The 18,395-nt window shown below is 31.5% G+C and overlaps 1 protein-coding gene across 1 annotated transcript; it reads left to right on the top strand.

Moving 5' to 3' along the window:
• The first annotated feature begins 270 nt into the window (after window positions 1-270).
• LOC133823515 (probable glutamate carboxypeptidase AMP1) lies at window positions 271-7,322 on the top strand. The gene is made up of 11 exons (XM_062256329.1): window positions 271-348; window positions 562-1,548; window positions 1,935-2,177; window positions 2,264-2,416; window positions 2,510-2,578; window positions 2,876-2,963; window positions 3,263-3,346; window positions 4,017-4,105; window positions 6,282-6,401; window positions 6,588-6,725; window positions 6,933-7,322. Exons 2-11 carry the CDS (start codon window positions 580-582, stop codon window positions 7,113-7,115), a joined length of 2,136 nt encoding a protein of 711 aa, XP_062112313.1. The 5' UTR covers window positions 271-348; window positions 562-579; the 3' UTR covers window positions 7,116-7,322.
• Window positions 7,323-18,395: the final 11,073 nt, after the last annotated feature.

Raw genomic sequence — 18,395 nt, 5'->3', positions numbered from 1 at the left:
TATGTTATGTAGTTGTGAACAGAAAAGAGAGAGGAGAGTAGTACTCGTGTGAAAGTTTTAGACCTACAGACCCCACTTCACTTCTCTTGGACTAGACTAGACTTGACATTATTAATGTACTATACACAAATACAATGCTCCTTTCATATTCTCAGTCCCACTCCCACTCCTTCAACTCACTCACACTTTTATTTATTTTATATAAATACGCCCATCCTCTTTTATTTATTTAATATTTCGTACCAAATTAAATCACATCCATAGGATAGGACCATAAAAAATAAAAGATTTGATCATACACTTAATAGATTCTGCTGCTTCGATGTTTGTACATATATTACATCAAATGTACCTTTCTCAACTCTGGCTAAGATCAAATGTAATTTATTTATTATTATTTTTAATCTGCAAGACAATAAGCTTAGTAAAATTATAACTAGACAAGAATTTAAACTTTTTCTCTCATCTCTGTCTTCCACTGTGTTTTCTTCCCTCTTTTGTTAATTAAGAAACCCTATTAGGCTATATGTGTTATATATACCCAAAATCTTTCTTTTGCAGTGTTTGTTTCCCAAGAAAATGGCTCAGCTTTGGTCCAATCACAATACCATATTCACTGCAAAGCCATCACCATTAGCCACCTTCATCTCCATCATCGTCCTCTGCATTCTGGGCTTTTACACACTGCATTACGTTCACTCTCCTTCACCACTCTCGAGTTCCCAAAATGCCCTCCGCTTTCACCAGACTTTCCTCTCCGCCGCCTCCAACGACACCGTCGCCACTTACCTACGCCACCTCACCATGCACCCTCACGTCGCCGGAACCCAACCCTCCAATGAAACCGCCAACTACGTCCTCAGCCACTTCAAGGGGCTGGGCCTCGACGCCCATTCCGTTCCTTACAAGGCCCTTCTCTCTTATCCTACGCACTCCTCCCTCTCCTTACATTTTAGCAACGGCACCCGCGCCGACCTTCCCCTTTCCGAGTGGGGTGGCACGCGAAAGATCGGAGTCGACGGCGTCGTTCGGCCGTACCACGCCTACTCGCCGTCTGGTGCGGTGTCGCACGCTAAGGCGGTGTTTGTGAACTTGGGCAGGGACGAGGACTATCGTCTGCTTGGACGGGTAGGGGTAAACGTTAGCGGGTGCGTAGTTTTGGCGAGGAGGGGGAATCTCCCGAGGTTCGCGGTGGTGGAGAAGGCGGCGGCGCACGGTGCGGCGGCCGTGCTATTGTACACCGAGGGTGGTGGCAGCGGATACCGGTTTAGGAAAGGGTTCGAGAGGGGCACGGTGATGAGTGGCGTGGGGGACCCACTCAGCCCTGGTTGGGCCGGGGTCAGTGGTGGCGAGAGTTTGAGCGTGGACGACGCCGATGTTTCTAGAAGGTTCCCGAAGATTCCATCCATGCCTTTGTCCTCTGAGGCCGCCGAAACCATATTGGTTTCGCTGGGCAGGGCACCGGTTCCGGCTCAATGGAGGAAATCGGTGACATCAAAGGTCCGACGTGTCGGTCCCGGTCCGACAATGGTGGACTTCAATTACCAGGTTGGGGGTTTTACTCTCTTCTCTATTGAGAATTTTAGTCAACATTTTGTGGAAAAAAAAAACAATTCTTATTAAGGATCTTTGACTTTTTTCTGTTTTTCTCCATGGTATATATTTTTGTCGTTTGGATTTATTTGTTTATATATATAGTTTTTTTAAAAAAAGTCCAAAGTCAAATCTCTAACGGAAGACGGCATTTGTCGTTTCACCCTCCATGTGATATTGCTAATTTTAGCTCTTGTTCTTTAAAAAATCACTTTTTATTTTTAATGGGTTGAAGAATTTTTTGACTATATGCTGTAGTTTAATTTGAAATACAGTTGTAATCAGTTATAAGAATGTTTAATTCAGTTTAGAGACTTAATTGTCTGTCTTTTAATTGGTAGGGAGAGAAAAAGGTGGCAACAATTCATGATGTGTTTGCTGTGATAAGAGGATTAGAAGAGCCTGACCGGTATGTGTTGCTTGGTAACCATAGAGATGCATGGACATATGGGGCTGTTGATCCGAACAGCGGAACTGCGGCCTTACTGGACATTGCCCGTCGATTTGCTCGCATGAGGGATTTGGGATGGACCCCGCGAAGAACACTAGTTTTCTGCAGTTGGGATGCAGAAGAGTTTGGGATGGTAGGTAAATTCTCCACCTTCATTATTGGTAGTAAAGTTGTTTCACAAACTGGAGATCTGATTCCAATTTATGTACTTTTGTATAGATCGGATCTACGGAGTGGGTTGAACAAAATCTTGGAAATCTGGGGTCCAGAGCTGTTGCATACCTTAATGTAGATTGTGCTGTTCAAGGACCTGGGTTCAATGCTGGGGCTACTCCTCAACTAGATAATCTCCTCCTTGAAGTCTTGAAGAAGGTTAAGAGTCAAAACAATGAACTCTTTAGTTGGTTGTTTTTTGCTTGTCAATTGACAAAGAAGGTAAATTATTTGCTATCAATTTGTGTTCAGGTCAAGGATCCTGATTTAGAGGGTTCCACCTTATACCGCAACTGGGCAGACAGAGATAGCCAGAATGTTGTAAGTTTGACACGATCTTTAATTTTCATTAGAACATACAAATGTTTTTTTTTGCTTACTTACCATATCTTTTAGGTCAGCATAATGCATTGTTATTTACTGATATTTTATAATGTTTACTTAATTCTGTCGTGCTTCAAAATTAGAAAAGTAATTACTTAATTTATAATGTAGTTGACTATGGCATCACTGATTTGAAATTAGGAGATACTTTTCTTAGTTTACAAGTAAACTTCCTTTCTTGCTGCATGTGCATATTATATGTGCTACCGTGTAAAAATCCACTCTGTAATGCAGATAACCAGACTTGGAAGAGTCGATTCTGACTTTGCTGCATTTGTTCAACATTCTGGAATTCCATCTATAGACTTGTACTATGGAAGAGGTAAATATATCATAGACTTAATTTTGGTCAGTTTAAAAGGCAAACAAACATTGCTACATGAAACTAAACTTAATCAAGTACAGGGACAGTTGGTTATGAGCCTGTGATAATGTGGAATCAAGGGTATAAGGCTTTAATTTGCACTTCTGGTGTTAAAGAAAATATATATGGCTTCTTTTGTTTTTTTGAACTTACCAAAGTAATCATCACATTTAGAAGCCATTACCACAGTTCCGTGATTTATGCAAAATTTAATCTGGATACGAATTTTTCAATGCCTGTTAATCTGTTTTCTTCAGATTTTCCTGTATATCACACTGCGTTTGATTCCTATGAGTGGATGACAAATTATGGAGACCCTTTGTTCCAGCGCCATGTTGCTGGTAAGCTTTTTCCTTTTATAAGACCATCTTTAATGTAAGATATAAAATTTGGGGGTATTTCCATCGTTGGGGCTAGAAAAAGAGGCGCACCGGTGTACCTCTTTTGTGTTATTCTACTGTGATTTTTTTTATGAGCGTGTATATTGTAGTTATTTATAATATCCTGCTAATTTTTAATAAATTCTGAATAATAATAATTTACAGTGCTGAAAAAAGGTTCAAATAGATTGTTGCACGCGTGATTTGTTTGAACTTTATTTTCAGTACTGTAAATTATTTAGTATTTTTTTGAATATTTGTAGGATTTTCTAAATAACTAAAATAAATACGGTTATAAAAAAAATCTTCCCAAAAACTATTCATGGTTGGGGAATACAAAAAAGTTGCACGAGTGCGCTTCTTTTTTAGCTTCTCCCAGAGAAAAATCCATAAAATTTGTGTCAAATTTGACACAAAAAAATAAGTCAATGCCATATTTGGCTTAATATTTATAATTGTGCATTTAGTACTCTTTTATCATTGAAGTGATACTTTTTTTAAAGTTTGTTGAATATAGCAATACACTACCTTTTTTGCATTCCTTTAGAGATGTTCTAACTATATGATATAATTTCAAGCTTTTATGTCGCTCGCATTTTTATTGTACTTTCTCTGTTTTAAACTGTCTCAGTTGCTGGAGTGTGGGGTCTTCTAGCCCTTCGCCTTGCTGATGATTCAATTCTACCGTTCAACTATTGCTCTTATGCAGAGCAGCTAAAGGTATGCATAGAGGCTTATAATCTTCTCATCTCTTGTGCTGTGAGTTTTGAAAGCAGTTTTAGATCAGATTACCTGTCATATTAATTTTATTTGTTCTCTCTAGTATTAATGAAGTTCACTTTAATATCTCTACTATATTATATTATATATATAAACGGATCCCTGGGTGGTCATTCTTCTTTTGTTCGTTATTTCCTTCAACACACTAATTCACTATATATATAATACTACTTTTTACATATATATATATATCTATTACTATATAATAAAGATGAATAGTTAAACATTCAGCCTATTTTTTATGCTACCTTCAGTTCTAAACCATTAGTTGTATATACATTTTAAGAAATCTCAACCATTCACCGTGGATATTTTAAAGTTCTAATGCCTATATCATAAAAACAAATTACTTTGAAAAGTGTGTATCATTATCTTGTTTGATTTTCATCTTTCTTTGATTTTTTCTTCTTGAGCTTTATGCGTTCTTCATTTGATCATTTTCTAACCAATGATATTTTAATATAATAAATATTAAATTCAACAATCACATAAGTGATCAATTTGAGAAACTAGAATAAAATAAAATGAAATGCTATGTGTCAAAGAGATTGATTTCCTTGGATAATCTTTCATAGAAATGTGTACAAATATGGACTTCTATTCCTCCTTCATTTTTTTTTCTTTTGTTCCATTTTTAGTGTATTTTACTTTTACCTGGCTTGATCTTTATCATTTAATTTTTGATGTTCTCAGTTTCATATATTATTGAGCTTATTTTATCATTTTAATAATAAAACTTAAAGAATATGTGATCGGTACTCTTTTCAATTTTTTTTTTATATAAGTAAATAAAATTTGTTCATATTATATTATGTCATATATTAAAACAAAATTTCCATTTTATTATTTTGTACTTTATTTAAATACTTCCTAACATAATTTGTATTTTTAATGATTTATCAAAATGTATAATTATATTTAACAAATTTATGTATAAATATCTATTAAACTTAATTTTGATTAAAATTATTTAAAAAATAATTTTTTTTCTAAATATAATTAATTTTTAAGGCACATATCTGAAAACTAGTATATATAAGCTGCTCCACCTTTTGTCATTTTGTTGCCTATATATCTATTAATTGCACCGACTTATATATCTCTCTTATCTTCTTTATATATTGTTATATGTATGTGGTCAAATGTTTGAGTATAAGTTTTTTTTTGTCTTTATTCATATTCATGTTCTTATTCTTTCTATTGTTTCAAATTCAATACTTTTTATAATTCTTTCAATTGTTTTAATTCATTTTATTTTTTTATTAAATTAATTATTTAATGTAATGACTTTTCTCATGATGACACGTGTATTTTAGAAGAATCATAATATACATATACATATATGAATTATTTCTCTTTTTTTTCTTATATCTGCACATGTATAAAGCGTTGTTATCAATATTAATTAAATAGTAATTTAGTATTGTATAAATATTTATTGTCATAACTTCAGAGCTTTATTTATATAGTTAGTCTAATACATTTACTTGTCAATTAAAACATATAATAAATATTTTAAATATATATGCTTAAGTATTTGACACATGTATTTCTACATCATTTTATTAGTCAAATTTATCTATATAAGCATACTTTAGCTTTAGCGCCTATATAATTATTCATTTTATTATAAGTATTTGTAAATTATTTTTTTAGTAATGGTTGACTTGTAATTGTAACGGATATGTGTTTTGTTTCCTTTTTTTTAGAAAAATTAGTTTTATTTTGGTTGTTGGATTATAATAGGGCTTGTGATATGTTTAAGTTTTCTTAATATATATATATATATAAATTTGTATATTTCCTATTGTATTCATAATTTGAGTTTCTATTGATCTATATTATAAATAAATTTATTAATGAAATTAGTATATTTAATTATTAATTTGATAAGCCAATTACATTCTTATCATCAACTGAAATTAAGTCGTGTGTCATCTGAATTCACTTATGGTTGAAAAATATCTCTTATAGCAGAGTTTTGTGGAAGGAAAAAGAACTTTTACATTTTTATCTAACGGAGTGGCATGTGTCATCTACTAGTATTTATATATAAAAATCCTTTTGTCATTTCTATATAACAAAAAGACAAATGAACTGTCTCATATTTTTGCAGGGCCACACAGAGCTTTTAAGCAAGTTTTTAGATGGTATTGGATATTTGTCTCCTCTAACTACATCAATCCAAGAATTTGCCTCTGTAGCCAAAGAAATTGAAATTGAAATTGAAGCGCAGGTAAATCTGACCAAAGTTGATTGAATTCTACAAATACTGCATACATGGTCCAGTGTTGATTTTTTTCCTTCACAAGAAGGATTATGATTATTATCTATTTTCTTTATCATTGTTGTTAATACCACAGTAACACTTTTTTTTAGGTGAGTTTCTAATTTTTTTTCTTTCTTTTTTGTGCAACTGCAGATGCTGAGGGAACAAGAGAGTAGTACTAGTGAACTAGTCACTCTGAAGAAGCGGGCATTAAATGATCGGCTGATGCTCACTGAAAGAGGCTTCCTCGACACAGATGGACTTGATGGGAAGAGATGGTTCAAGCATCTTGTAAGGCTTATCCTTGTTGCTCTACAGTGTTTAAGAATGAATACTATGAAGTTGAGACTTTTAAACAACACAAGTCTAAGAATTTTGTTTCCCATTGTAATTCTTTTCACGTATAGAAAACTATCTTATAATGTCTAGAGACTTCAATATTCCTTTTTATAATTCTCTGATGCACTCTTTGATCTCATTGTTTGACGTTTTTGGTAGATATATGGTCCTACTAATGACCTAGAAAGCGAACTAGACTTCTTTCCTGGTATAGCAGATGCAAAATTAAGGTCGGCTGGAATGAATTTGAGGCAGAGGCAGGCACTGATTCAGCATGAGATATGGAGGGTTGCTAGAGCCGTTCAAAGGGCTACCAGTGCCCTCAGAGGAGAGCTTTCTTGATGCAGTGTAAATTTTAGACCGTTTTTCCTCTTCTTTATTAGAGTGGTGACCTTAGTACAACTAGTTATTGGGAGAGCGAGAGCTTACATTACCTGCATTTGTACATACGAGTGGTATATCTCTCCTTTTGGTGTTTAGTTTTACTTGATATTGTTTTCCACTTTTTTTGTGTAAATAATGGGTTATTATTTGTGTGATCAATTTTGTTTTAGCTTGAACACTATTTTCTTAAAGAAAAGTAGGAAAAGAATTTTTTTTAGACAAGTGCGCATAGGCCTTATTAAAAAAAGGTTACAATCAAACACTTCAGAGCCGAAACGAATTCATTCGTAGATGAAGTCCAAGCCCTGCTCTTAATGACAAATTATTGCAAATTATCACGAACACAAGCATTACACACACATACATTATACTACTCTAATGATCTACATCTTATTTGTACCTGATCGTTAAACCAGACCCGCACGATTTTTACTCAACTAATTTTACTACACGTTTTGTCGTGGTGGGGTTAAGATGATTAGCCCAGTCGCCAACTTCACCTTTTTTTAAAGAACTGCTTATTTCCATGGCCAATATTTTGCTGGCCATGTTTGTTCACTCCTAAATTCTTCAAATGTCTCAAGCTACACAAGTTCACTATTTGCTTAACAACTCCATTGCTCTCTTCCTCTTCGGAAAAAGGAAACCTACAAACTCAACTACCTTCTTCATTTGCCCAACAATGTCGTCTACCGTATCTTCATATTTAAAAAACAACACCTCATTAGGCCTCTTTAGGCTCTCGTTCCAGTACCCCAACACATGGTTCCAAAATGGACCCATCTAATTTCCCCCACTACAAAACCTCTTCGCACAATCTTCCACACTCCAAGACCTTAGGTCACGATGCCCAGAAACACAACCACTCATGAAGTGCCAAAATGACAGGATAGTATCGAGAGGGTTTTGACAAATGTACATTAAACAACATGACTCTGAATGCTTTATTGTGTCGTTTAAGGATTTATTGTGTAAGAATCATTAAAGACTTTGAACTCGAAATTGGGCACGATGTCATGTGGGTTGGTAGTGAGTAGCAGCAACATTGTTATGGTTTTCTATTTCATGAGCTGACGACATGTGATAGTGCATGCAGTGGACTATGGAGAAGAGAAAAGCAGCTAACCTAGTGGTGCCCATTTTAGGATAAGAGGTAAGAATGATATCTTGGTTGAGTGTTTGGAGTTTTTGTTGGAAGGCAATGACCTTGGGAGGAAAAAGCTTGGGAGCCAACAACCTTGGGATATACCATATTCAAGACAACCTTCAAATTTGGGGAACTGAGAAATAAGCCATTCATTTCTACTCTTGTCGTCATCATGATTACGACCGCCTTCACTTCTTTTGCTCAACAATTGTTTGTGTCTTTTATTTTATTTTTTGATCAAGAAGAATGGAAACTTCATTAATCAACTGAACTAATACACCCTCCAACTCACCAAAAGTTCCTAAAACAGGAACTCCACCAGACAGAACAAACAAATTACATGAGTAATCTCAACAAATAATTTCTCTCAAGCCTATTCAAGTTTCTATTTTTTACAAAAATTAATCAGTACTTCACTGTATCTCTAATTTCATTCACAATGAAGGAAACCAAATGAGAATAGCCTTCAAATATACACCTATTTCTATTAATCCAGAGATAGTATATGACTGCTGCAAGAACATCAACATTAATATAGTGAATCAAACCAGCCACTTTCAGATTCAGCCAATTGATCCAACTGCTGAAATCCTTAGGCCAAGCAGTCAAGCCTAACCAATTGAAGATCTGATCAACTACTTTACCAGAAAAACTGCAGCTGAAAAACAGATGCTCATGAGACTCAAGACTGATTCCACACACAGGGCAGTCCAAAGAGACCAAATCAAGATGAAACTTGATCAATTTATCTCTGGTGAGAAGTTGAGAATTTACCACTTGCCACAACAAAAACCGGTGCTTAGGCAGATTATAAGAGTTCCAAATAGCTTTAAAGTAGTAGCAAACCTGAGTTTGATTTAAGGAACTGTTATACAGAGCTGAAGCCTTCAACTTACCCGAACAACCAGCTGCAGCAATCTCAGAACAGGTAAAGCGAAGCCTCAAGTTACAAAGCTTGCGCCAGTACCAGGTTGTGTCTGGTTTGAGCTCATAAGACCAGAAAGAGACATCCTTAAGATAAATGGAATTGATCCATTTAACCCATAGTAAGTCACTCTTTTCAGTAATGGCCCAGATAAACTTAGCAAGATTAGCCTGGTTCCACTTTGTCCCATTCTTGAACCCAAGACCCCCATAAGACTTCGGGAGACACACCTTGTCCCAAGATGCTATATGAACTTTACTCCTGTTTCCATTAACACCCCAAAGAAAGCCTCTACACAATTTCTCAACCTCCTTAGTCACACTGTGAGGCAGTACAAAAATGCTCATCCAGTAATTGCGAAGACCAAATAACACAGAGTGAATCAAGTGCATTCTTCCAACAAATGATAAGTGTCTACTAGCCCAAGAATGCAGCCTCTGATTTATTTTCTTGATGATAATGCCACAGTCTTCAGCTTTCCACTTGGTTGGCCTAAGAGGCACTCCCAAATATTGGAAGGGGAAAACACCTTCTTGAAATTTCGTATTTTATGATTACCAACTCTATATTTAATTAAATAAATTAATTAAATGCGGAATAAAAGATTGGTATTGTAATAGATATTTTGTAGTTACAGACAGAGATTCTATAACTACAGAAATACACAATAGAAGGATAAAACAAAAAAGTAAAAAACACAGTTTTTTTACGTGGTGTCAATATCCTTTAGGATATTACTAGTCCACGAGGCCACACCCAGAGATAAGATTTATTAATAAAGTTTCTAAAAAATACAAAGTATTTGACTTAAGAAAAGATTAGACTCCCTCTAATATAATGCCGCAAACTTGATGTATTTTCCACTTGATGAATGAACCTTGCTGAAACTTCAAGAACTCGAACTCCCTTCGATTTGCTTGAAGAGTGCTTGTTTCCTCCCGAGGCAAGACTAGGATGAACCTTCTCCCGAATGTTTGCTCTTTGTTCTTCTCTTTGTTGAATTGTTTCAATACACAAAACACATACAAAGACACAAAATAACAGAGGTATAGCCGAACCACTAACCTCTACACAAGAAACACTCTTTTTCTAAAGATGAAAAAATAAGTTTAAGAATAGACAAAAGAGTTAACCTAGACAATGATGCTATGTTAAGTATTTATACACAAATATACTCACATAAGACAACATTTACTAGGTTTGAACGCACACAACTTACTAGAAAATGTTTTATTAAATAATCAATCAATTATATTGAATCATCCGTGATTTGAGAAACCAGACAAACTGTTTGTAGCTACAGAATAGTCTGTATCTGAGCTGTCATTGCAAGATCCTATCTTCGGTTTTAGTGAGGATCAACCCGATCCTATATGTTGAAATCTGGTCATAAGAATCAGGTTGTCAAATAAAATCAGCTAGATATAAAATAAATCAACATTTATTATTTGATTCATATATTAAAAGCGAAGTATATTGTTAAACTTTCTATAAATAAAATAGATTGATATAATCAGAACATAAATGTGAGCAGAATAAAAATGAAATAATCTTCAATTAAATACTGAGATTATAATAAATAAATCAAAAAATATTTTATCAAATATAATTTGCCAAAAATGAAATTTACAAATCTAGCTAGGGGAAAAGTGCCTCATACATAAAGATTAAAGATCAAAGAAGACATATAAAATGACTACTACCTAAAATATAAAAACAAGAAAAATAAAAACGTACCATTATTGGAGAGGAATCTATTTGTTAGATTCAAACAAACTAGTAACAAAATTATAAAATGGCAGAAAAATAAAAACGTACCATTGGAGAGGAATGTATTTTAGTAAGGAAGACTATATATGTTGTTTAATAAGAGGAGTGCTAAGGACACTTTCTAACACATTTTCTTTTGTACTCTCTTTAATTTAATGACATGTGTCATCTTTTAAATTATGTCTACTTTTACAAAATAATTGGTTTAATTTTATTGCATTTATGCCACTATAATTAAATCACTCAATTTACATCATCACCATTTTAAACTAAAAAATATATAAGTGTAAATGAACGGGTTAAATATATATATATATACTAGATACAAGTAACGTGCAATGTGCACATTTGCTTAGTTTTATTTATAGAATTTATTAATTATTTTTATTAAATTTATATTAAGGTCATATAAATTTTGAAATAAATATTATATTTTAATTAAATAATTTATTTATTTTTCTTTAATTTTATGTTTGTTCTAGTTTTTGAATTTGGGAGTGATAACAGGAGATTATATAATATATATTAAATGTAATATTAAATATTATACATGAATTTTAAATTTAAGTTTCTTGCTAGTTTTTTTAAAAAAAAAAATTTGTTGCTAATTCAGAGTAGATTATATTATATGTTTAATATGATATTATTCTAATAAGTGAGTTTAAGTTTAATTAAATTTTATTTAAGTTATAAAAGTATGATTTTATTATTTTTAAATAATTATCATTGTAAAATATCTAAAAAATATCATATTTTAATTTGTTTAATTACTTATTATTTTAAAATAATTATCATTGTAAAATATCTGAAAAATATCATATTTTAATTTGTTTAAATATTTATTATTTTTAAATAATTATCATTGTAAAATATCTAAAAAAATCTCATATTTTAATTTTTTTAATTAATTAATTAATTATTTTATTTATAAGAATATTTTGTCAAATATAAGAATATTCTGTTAAAGTTAACATTAAAAAATTAAAAATTGTTAAAACCAAGAATTTCCGTTATCTACACACTTGTTATATAATACTAGATACAAGCAACCTCCAATATGCACGTTTGCTTAGTTTTACTTATAGAATTTATTAATTTTTTTAAAAATTATATTAATGTCATATAAATTTCAAATAAATATCTTATTTTAATTAAGTAATTAATTTATTTTTATTTAAGTTTATGTTTGTTGTGGTTTTTGAATTTGAGAGTGACAAGAGATTATATATTATATATTTAATGTAATATTAAATATTATATGTGGATTTTAAATTTAAGTTTCTTGCTAGTTTTTTTAAAAAAGTAATTTGTTCCTAATTGACAGTAGATTATATTATATATTTAATATGATATTATTCTAATAAATGAGTTTACATTTAATTAAATTTTATTTAAGTTATAAAACATATGATTTTATTATTTTTAAATAATTATCATTGTAAAATATCTCAAAAATATCCTATTTTAATTTATTTAATTATTTATACTTTTTAAATAATTATCATTGTAAGATCTCTAAACAATATCCTATTTTAATATGTTTAATTATTTATTATTTTGAAATAATTATCATTGTAAGATCTCTAAAAAATATCCTATTTTAATTTGTTTAATTATTTAATTTTAAGTGTTTACAAATTACTGTTAAATATAAGAATATTCCGTTAAAGTTAACATTAAAAAAATAAAAAACCGTTAAAACTAATAATTTTCGTTATCTTCACACTTATTATATAGAAGATATATATATATATATATATATTAAAAGACAAAAAATTGATCATTTGTTTTTATCATTACTTATATATCCGACAGATTGAAACCCATTTCATGAAGACCCACATTATGACTCTGACTATGAGGCCAGCCATGAGACAATCTTTAAATAAATATTGTGTCTTTTTTGTCAGGAAATCTTATCCCTTATCTTCATGTTTTGTCGTTTAGTCATTATGCTTGTATCGGGGAAATCTTATTCCTTATCTTTATGTTTTACTTTATGCTTTGGTCGTTTAATCATTATACTTGTGTCGATAAATCTTATCCCTTATCTTGTCTAAGGAATCTTATCCTCTCCCAAACCATGGTTGGTTTTGACTAGGGTGAGTTAAGTTTGTATGTTTGAGTACATGACTATATAAGGCCATCATCTCTCTTTGTGTAAGACAGAGAATTACGAAACAATAAAATATCATAGTGTTTATTGTCAAAAATATTCTTCTAAATCCTTCATTCAGAGATTTCTGAAGTAGAAATAGTATGCAAAATGGATCATATCTGAAGACAACTACTGTTATAAGTTTTTATATTAATCTTCGAGTTAATTAATCTAGCAATCTATCCTTTATGATCGTAAGTCACACAATTTGAAGTGTGTAAGTTGTGCAGATTCGTGTGAGAAATTGCTGGGTTTATTAATTCGTTAGTTTGTCTAACTAACTTACAGTATGAATACCTTAATGAGCTATGGAAAATACATCGTTTACATTTGCTAGAAGAAGGATCGGTAAAGAAAAATAATAATAAAAATAAATGGAAGGAGGAAGTGAATGAAAAAATCATAACTAATATTTGGAAATAAGTATTCATATAAAACCGTTAAAAAAAGTGGTTAATGAGAGATACTTGTTATAATTTGATAAGTTATTATTATTTCCATTCCAAAAAAAAAAATTATTATTTAAACAACAATGAACTGCTTAAATATTGATTTATATATTTAACCATGGATTTAGTTATTAATAAGGTTAGATATTGGGAAGTCTCTTCTAATTTTGAATCCTCCGTATTTATTAACTAAATAAACAATTATTTTTTGAAAAAGGAAAAGAAATAAACAAAAAAAATTGATTCCCCCGTAAATAAAAATGTTGTAAATTGATTTATTAAGATATAGTGGCATAATTTTAATAAAGTTAAAGCATAATAGTCAATTATTTTGTAAAAGTAAATATTATTTAAAAAATGATACATGTCATTAAATTAAAGAGAGAGAACAAAAAAAAGGTGGATTAGAGAGTTCTCTTAATACTCCTTGTTTAATAATGATGTCTCCACGTTTTACATGAGTGATATGTGTCATAATTAATTTTTTTCCTTTTAAAGATGGACCCCATTTCACTTAACATACAAATTTTCTCTCAAAACTACCCTAGAAAAAAGAGAAGAACTAATTCGGAAAGGAAAGGTAAATGAAATTTTATTAATAAGTTCATAGAGTTCTGAAAATTTTATAGAGTGATTATAAATTTCATAAAAAATAACTTCAAAATAAGTTAACTAACTTGAGGATAATGAAAATCTACACTAGCAATACAAATACTAGATATAATCAACTATCAAATAGATACACAATATAATAAGTTATCCTTTAAAGATATTATAAATAAGTAATAGTACTCATTACTAAATCAGCGATGCCACCAAAAGGTCAACTACCTTGAACGATTTGAAACGAGAGAAAAAATCATACCAGATTATGATTTTTATTTATAGAGTTTTTAATTTTGGGTAATTATTAATTTGTGTAAAATGAGTGTCTTATTGCTCAAGTTTGATAACTTTATAAGCATATTATTTGTGTATGAGTGAGAGAGAGTGGTGTGGGTTTTGAAGAGAGTATGAGAGTGAGTTTGTAGAATGGTGAAAGTAAGTTTGAAGTGTGAAAGAGTGAGAAGCACAATGTGTATTTGGATTTTGGGCGGAGAGATTAAGAGAGTTTGAGTGTATGCAATATTGAAGTTATAAGCGAAATAGATCTCTCTTTATGGGTTTGGTAATTTTACCAAACTAAGTAAATTTCTTTATGCGGTAGGGAAGTTTGTATTTTTTTTTTCCAACAAGTGATACCAGAGCCAAAGTTCATATCTTCACTGAATATATAAAAGATAACGTCTTTCACAAAATTTGAAATTGAGCTTTTTGATGTAAATAACAATTTAAGTATATGGAAAAACACAATGAAAGATGTTTTGGTGCAACAAGGCTCCTGAGGGGCACTCCAGGAAAAGTACTATTCACTTAAGATTGGCTCCTGAATTAAAACATAGTACATAGTGTTTTGAATTAAACATATCCTTTTGAGTTATGGAAAAAGTTAGAGAAACTTTATATGTCACAATCCCTAACAAGTAGATTATATTTGAAGAAGCAATTATATGAGTTGAAGATGATTGGAGGGGATGATGTTTGAGATCATATAAATAGATTAAATAAGTTCATAACTCAATTGTTAAGTGTAGTGGTCAAAATTGATGAAGAAGATAAGACTATTATTTTGTTGGCCTCTTTACCGAAATCATATGAGATACTAGTGACTACACTTTTAGTTGGAAATACCACTTTAACTGTAGATGAGGTGTCAACTGCTCTTATGGAGATAGAAAGTATCAAGCAACCAATTAGTTATCTAATTTTGATCAAGCTCTTGTGACAATTTCATAATTAAATCGTGGTAAGAGTAAGTCATGAGGAAGGTACGATAACAAAAGAGATAATCACAGTCAATTACCTTTTTTTTAGAGAAAAGTAGAATGTTATTATTGTCACAAAAATGGATATTTGAGGCAGAATTGTGAAGAATTAACCAAGCATCTTGAAGCAATGAGAATTTAAGAATGCAAAGAGACTTCAGATTCCACTATGTTATTGATGAATATTTTGAAAGTGATACCAATGTTAAGTGGTTTTCTATTTCATAAGCTGACGGCACGTGATAGTGAGTGCGGTGGACTATGGAGAAGAGAAGAGCAACTAACCAAGGGGTACCCGTTTTAGGATAAAAGGTAAGAATGATATTTGTTGGGTTTTATGCCCTTATAAAACCACATTTCTTATGTAATTCATTCATTATCAATAAAGTAGTAGAAATCATTTTGTTCAATCAAATTGCGTTGTTTACATGTTTTATTATATGATTAATTATTATTAATACAAACGTTTATAAAATCTCGAACATATGTATATTTACAATTATAGTGACTCGGTCACAATGGATTATAATTATAATTACATGTTCAAAAGTATTTTGTCCTAAGATTAAATCAGTTAATTGGATTTTTACTAATTGGGTGATCTACGATAAGATCTACTTACACATCTGGTGTGATGTCATATAGATAAGATCGGATGTATTTTGTTACATTAGACTTGACCGATATTGATTATTGACAAGATAAGTAAGCATTTTTATTATCTAATCTAATCATATCACAACGTTGACCATATGTCAATTCAATCTTAATTTTGAGTGATTAATATTCTGTTAATTGTATTATTCAAGTCTTTTGATTTGTTCGTTACCAGCTTACCCTACGGACTAGCTCATACTTACATATTGGAGATTTGGTAGTATAATTGAGTGGGAGTACTTATCATAGATATGAAATCTATAACTTTTGTTTAAGAAGTGAAATGATGATTTCCTTATTGCTTGGTTCAAGTGTTAAATGATAGAGTACTCATTTCTGTAATTAAATTTACAGAAATATCATTTACAAGGAACTTAGTTGGAGTTAAGGATAAAATACCAATGATGGGTAAAACGGTAATTTGCACTTGTCTCATTAGTAGATCATCTATAGATGATTGAATGACGGTTATGGTTATAACAATGAATAACGTATTTACATTTGTTGTAAAACGTTCTATGAATTCAAGAGTGCAATTCTGAGTCTATAGTGGAGTCACGAAGATTTAATAAGGTAGTGAGATTATTTGTTATAAATAAACTCACGGCAACCTATTGGAGCTTGAGTTCATGGATCCATGATCCCCATGTCCTCTCTTATCAAAATGAACCTAGTAGTCTTGAATAATTAATTTAATTATTAATTATAAAAATATCACATTGACTAGGTCAATGAAAATAAATAATGTTAAATTATTTATTGATATTTTGTGAGAAAAGAAAAAGGAGAAACTTTGAGGTTTTTATTGCAAAGTCTCAAAAAGAGAATATTCTAGCCAATTGGGAGAATTTTGTTAATATTGATAAATTAGTATTAATATTAATAAAATGAATTAGATAAATGTCAAAATTATAATTGGTTTATTTTGACACGTATTTAATTAATTATAATTATTAAATAATTAAACAAAATGGGTAACTAAAACCTATTTTATGTCCTAGCTAATTGCCTATATATACTAGTGTTATAGAATGCATTAGGTAAGTTGAATTTGACAAGGTAAAAATTCATTACTAATATTCTATACCTAGCTGCTCACTCTCTCTTAGTTTTCTCTCTAGGAAATCTCTTCTCATGTGTTGAGACTTGCCCACACAAACACTAGATTATTTTAGAGAAAGACTTGGAAGACCGTGGTCTTGTTTTAAAGCGGTTTGGATTCCTTGCAATACCTAGCATTCAACAAGGACAGAAGGTTAAGGAATCCAAAGTGTGTAGTCATTGTTTCGCTACGCATCTCGTAAGTACTATAATGATTATATTATTGTATTTACGAATCTCTGTATGAAAATCACTTCTATACATGTATTTATGTTTTTCTATTGTATGTTATTTGGTCCAATAGAGAGCATGCATATGGACTTATATAAATGAGATCCTACAACTAGCTTCAGAACCAGTGGTTGCTAGCTTATATGTTTATATACATATATGCATTTTTTTGACATGTTAGATATGTTAATTGGATGGCAGCATAATTATTTGCATGTTTAAGTTTTATGTATGTGTGATGTTAAAAGAATATTGTTCATGATTTTTGTATGCTTATGATTGTTTATGAGTGTTTTATTTTGTTGTATAAAACCCATAAACTATGTACATGAAATCAAAGTTTGAAAATTGCACAATTTTTTTTGGGTATTTTTATTTTGCCAATGAATATATATATATATGTATATATATGTTTATATGTTTTAAGTTATATATATATATGTACGCCCTGATTTTCCCACGGGCGGATTAGCGAGCCGAGCTGCGGCCTAATCATGATTATCTCGTGGACGTCCCACAGACCGGAGCTTCTATCATTAGCTCGAGGAAGCCCCAAGGGCTCGCCTTCATTGCCCAAGACTGGAGCAGGGACTCTGAAGGCCGAAGGTCGAGTCAAGTATGAAGCTCGTGGTACGAGCTTAATATGGAGGCTATGACCCTTTGTAAAGTCTACACACGCAAGGTAAACGTGCATATATCATACATCACGTGTCTGATATCCCCCTGACTTCTCGGACACGCAGCAGGAACGTGCGTATTCAGACACCCACGACTGGGTTGGGTCGTGCGGCCCATTATCTCCTTGCCTATTGATTTGACCACACTTATGTGTCAGGTTTAGGAATTAATCATGAATGTCACAGAGTTGATACGATAGGTAAGAGGGTCACGGGATGACCTTCTTACCAACTCCCAGGTGCCTTCTCCTATAAATA

The sequence above is a fragment of the Humulus lupulus genome, chromosome 3 (genome assembly GCF_963169125.1).
Source record: "Humulus lupulus chromosome 3, drHumLupu1.1, whole genome shotgun sequence".
Lineage (NCBI taxonomy): Eukaryota > Viridiplantae > Streptophyta > Magnoliopsida > Rosales > Cannabaceae > Humulus > Humulus lupulus.
This window is presented reverse-complemented; position numbering and strand designations above follow the sequence as displayed.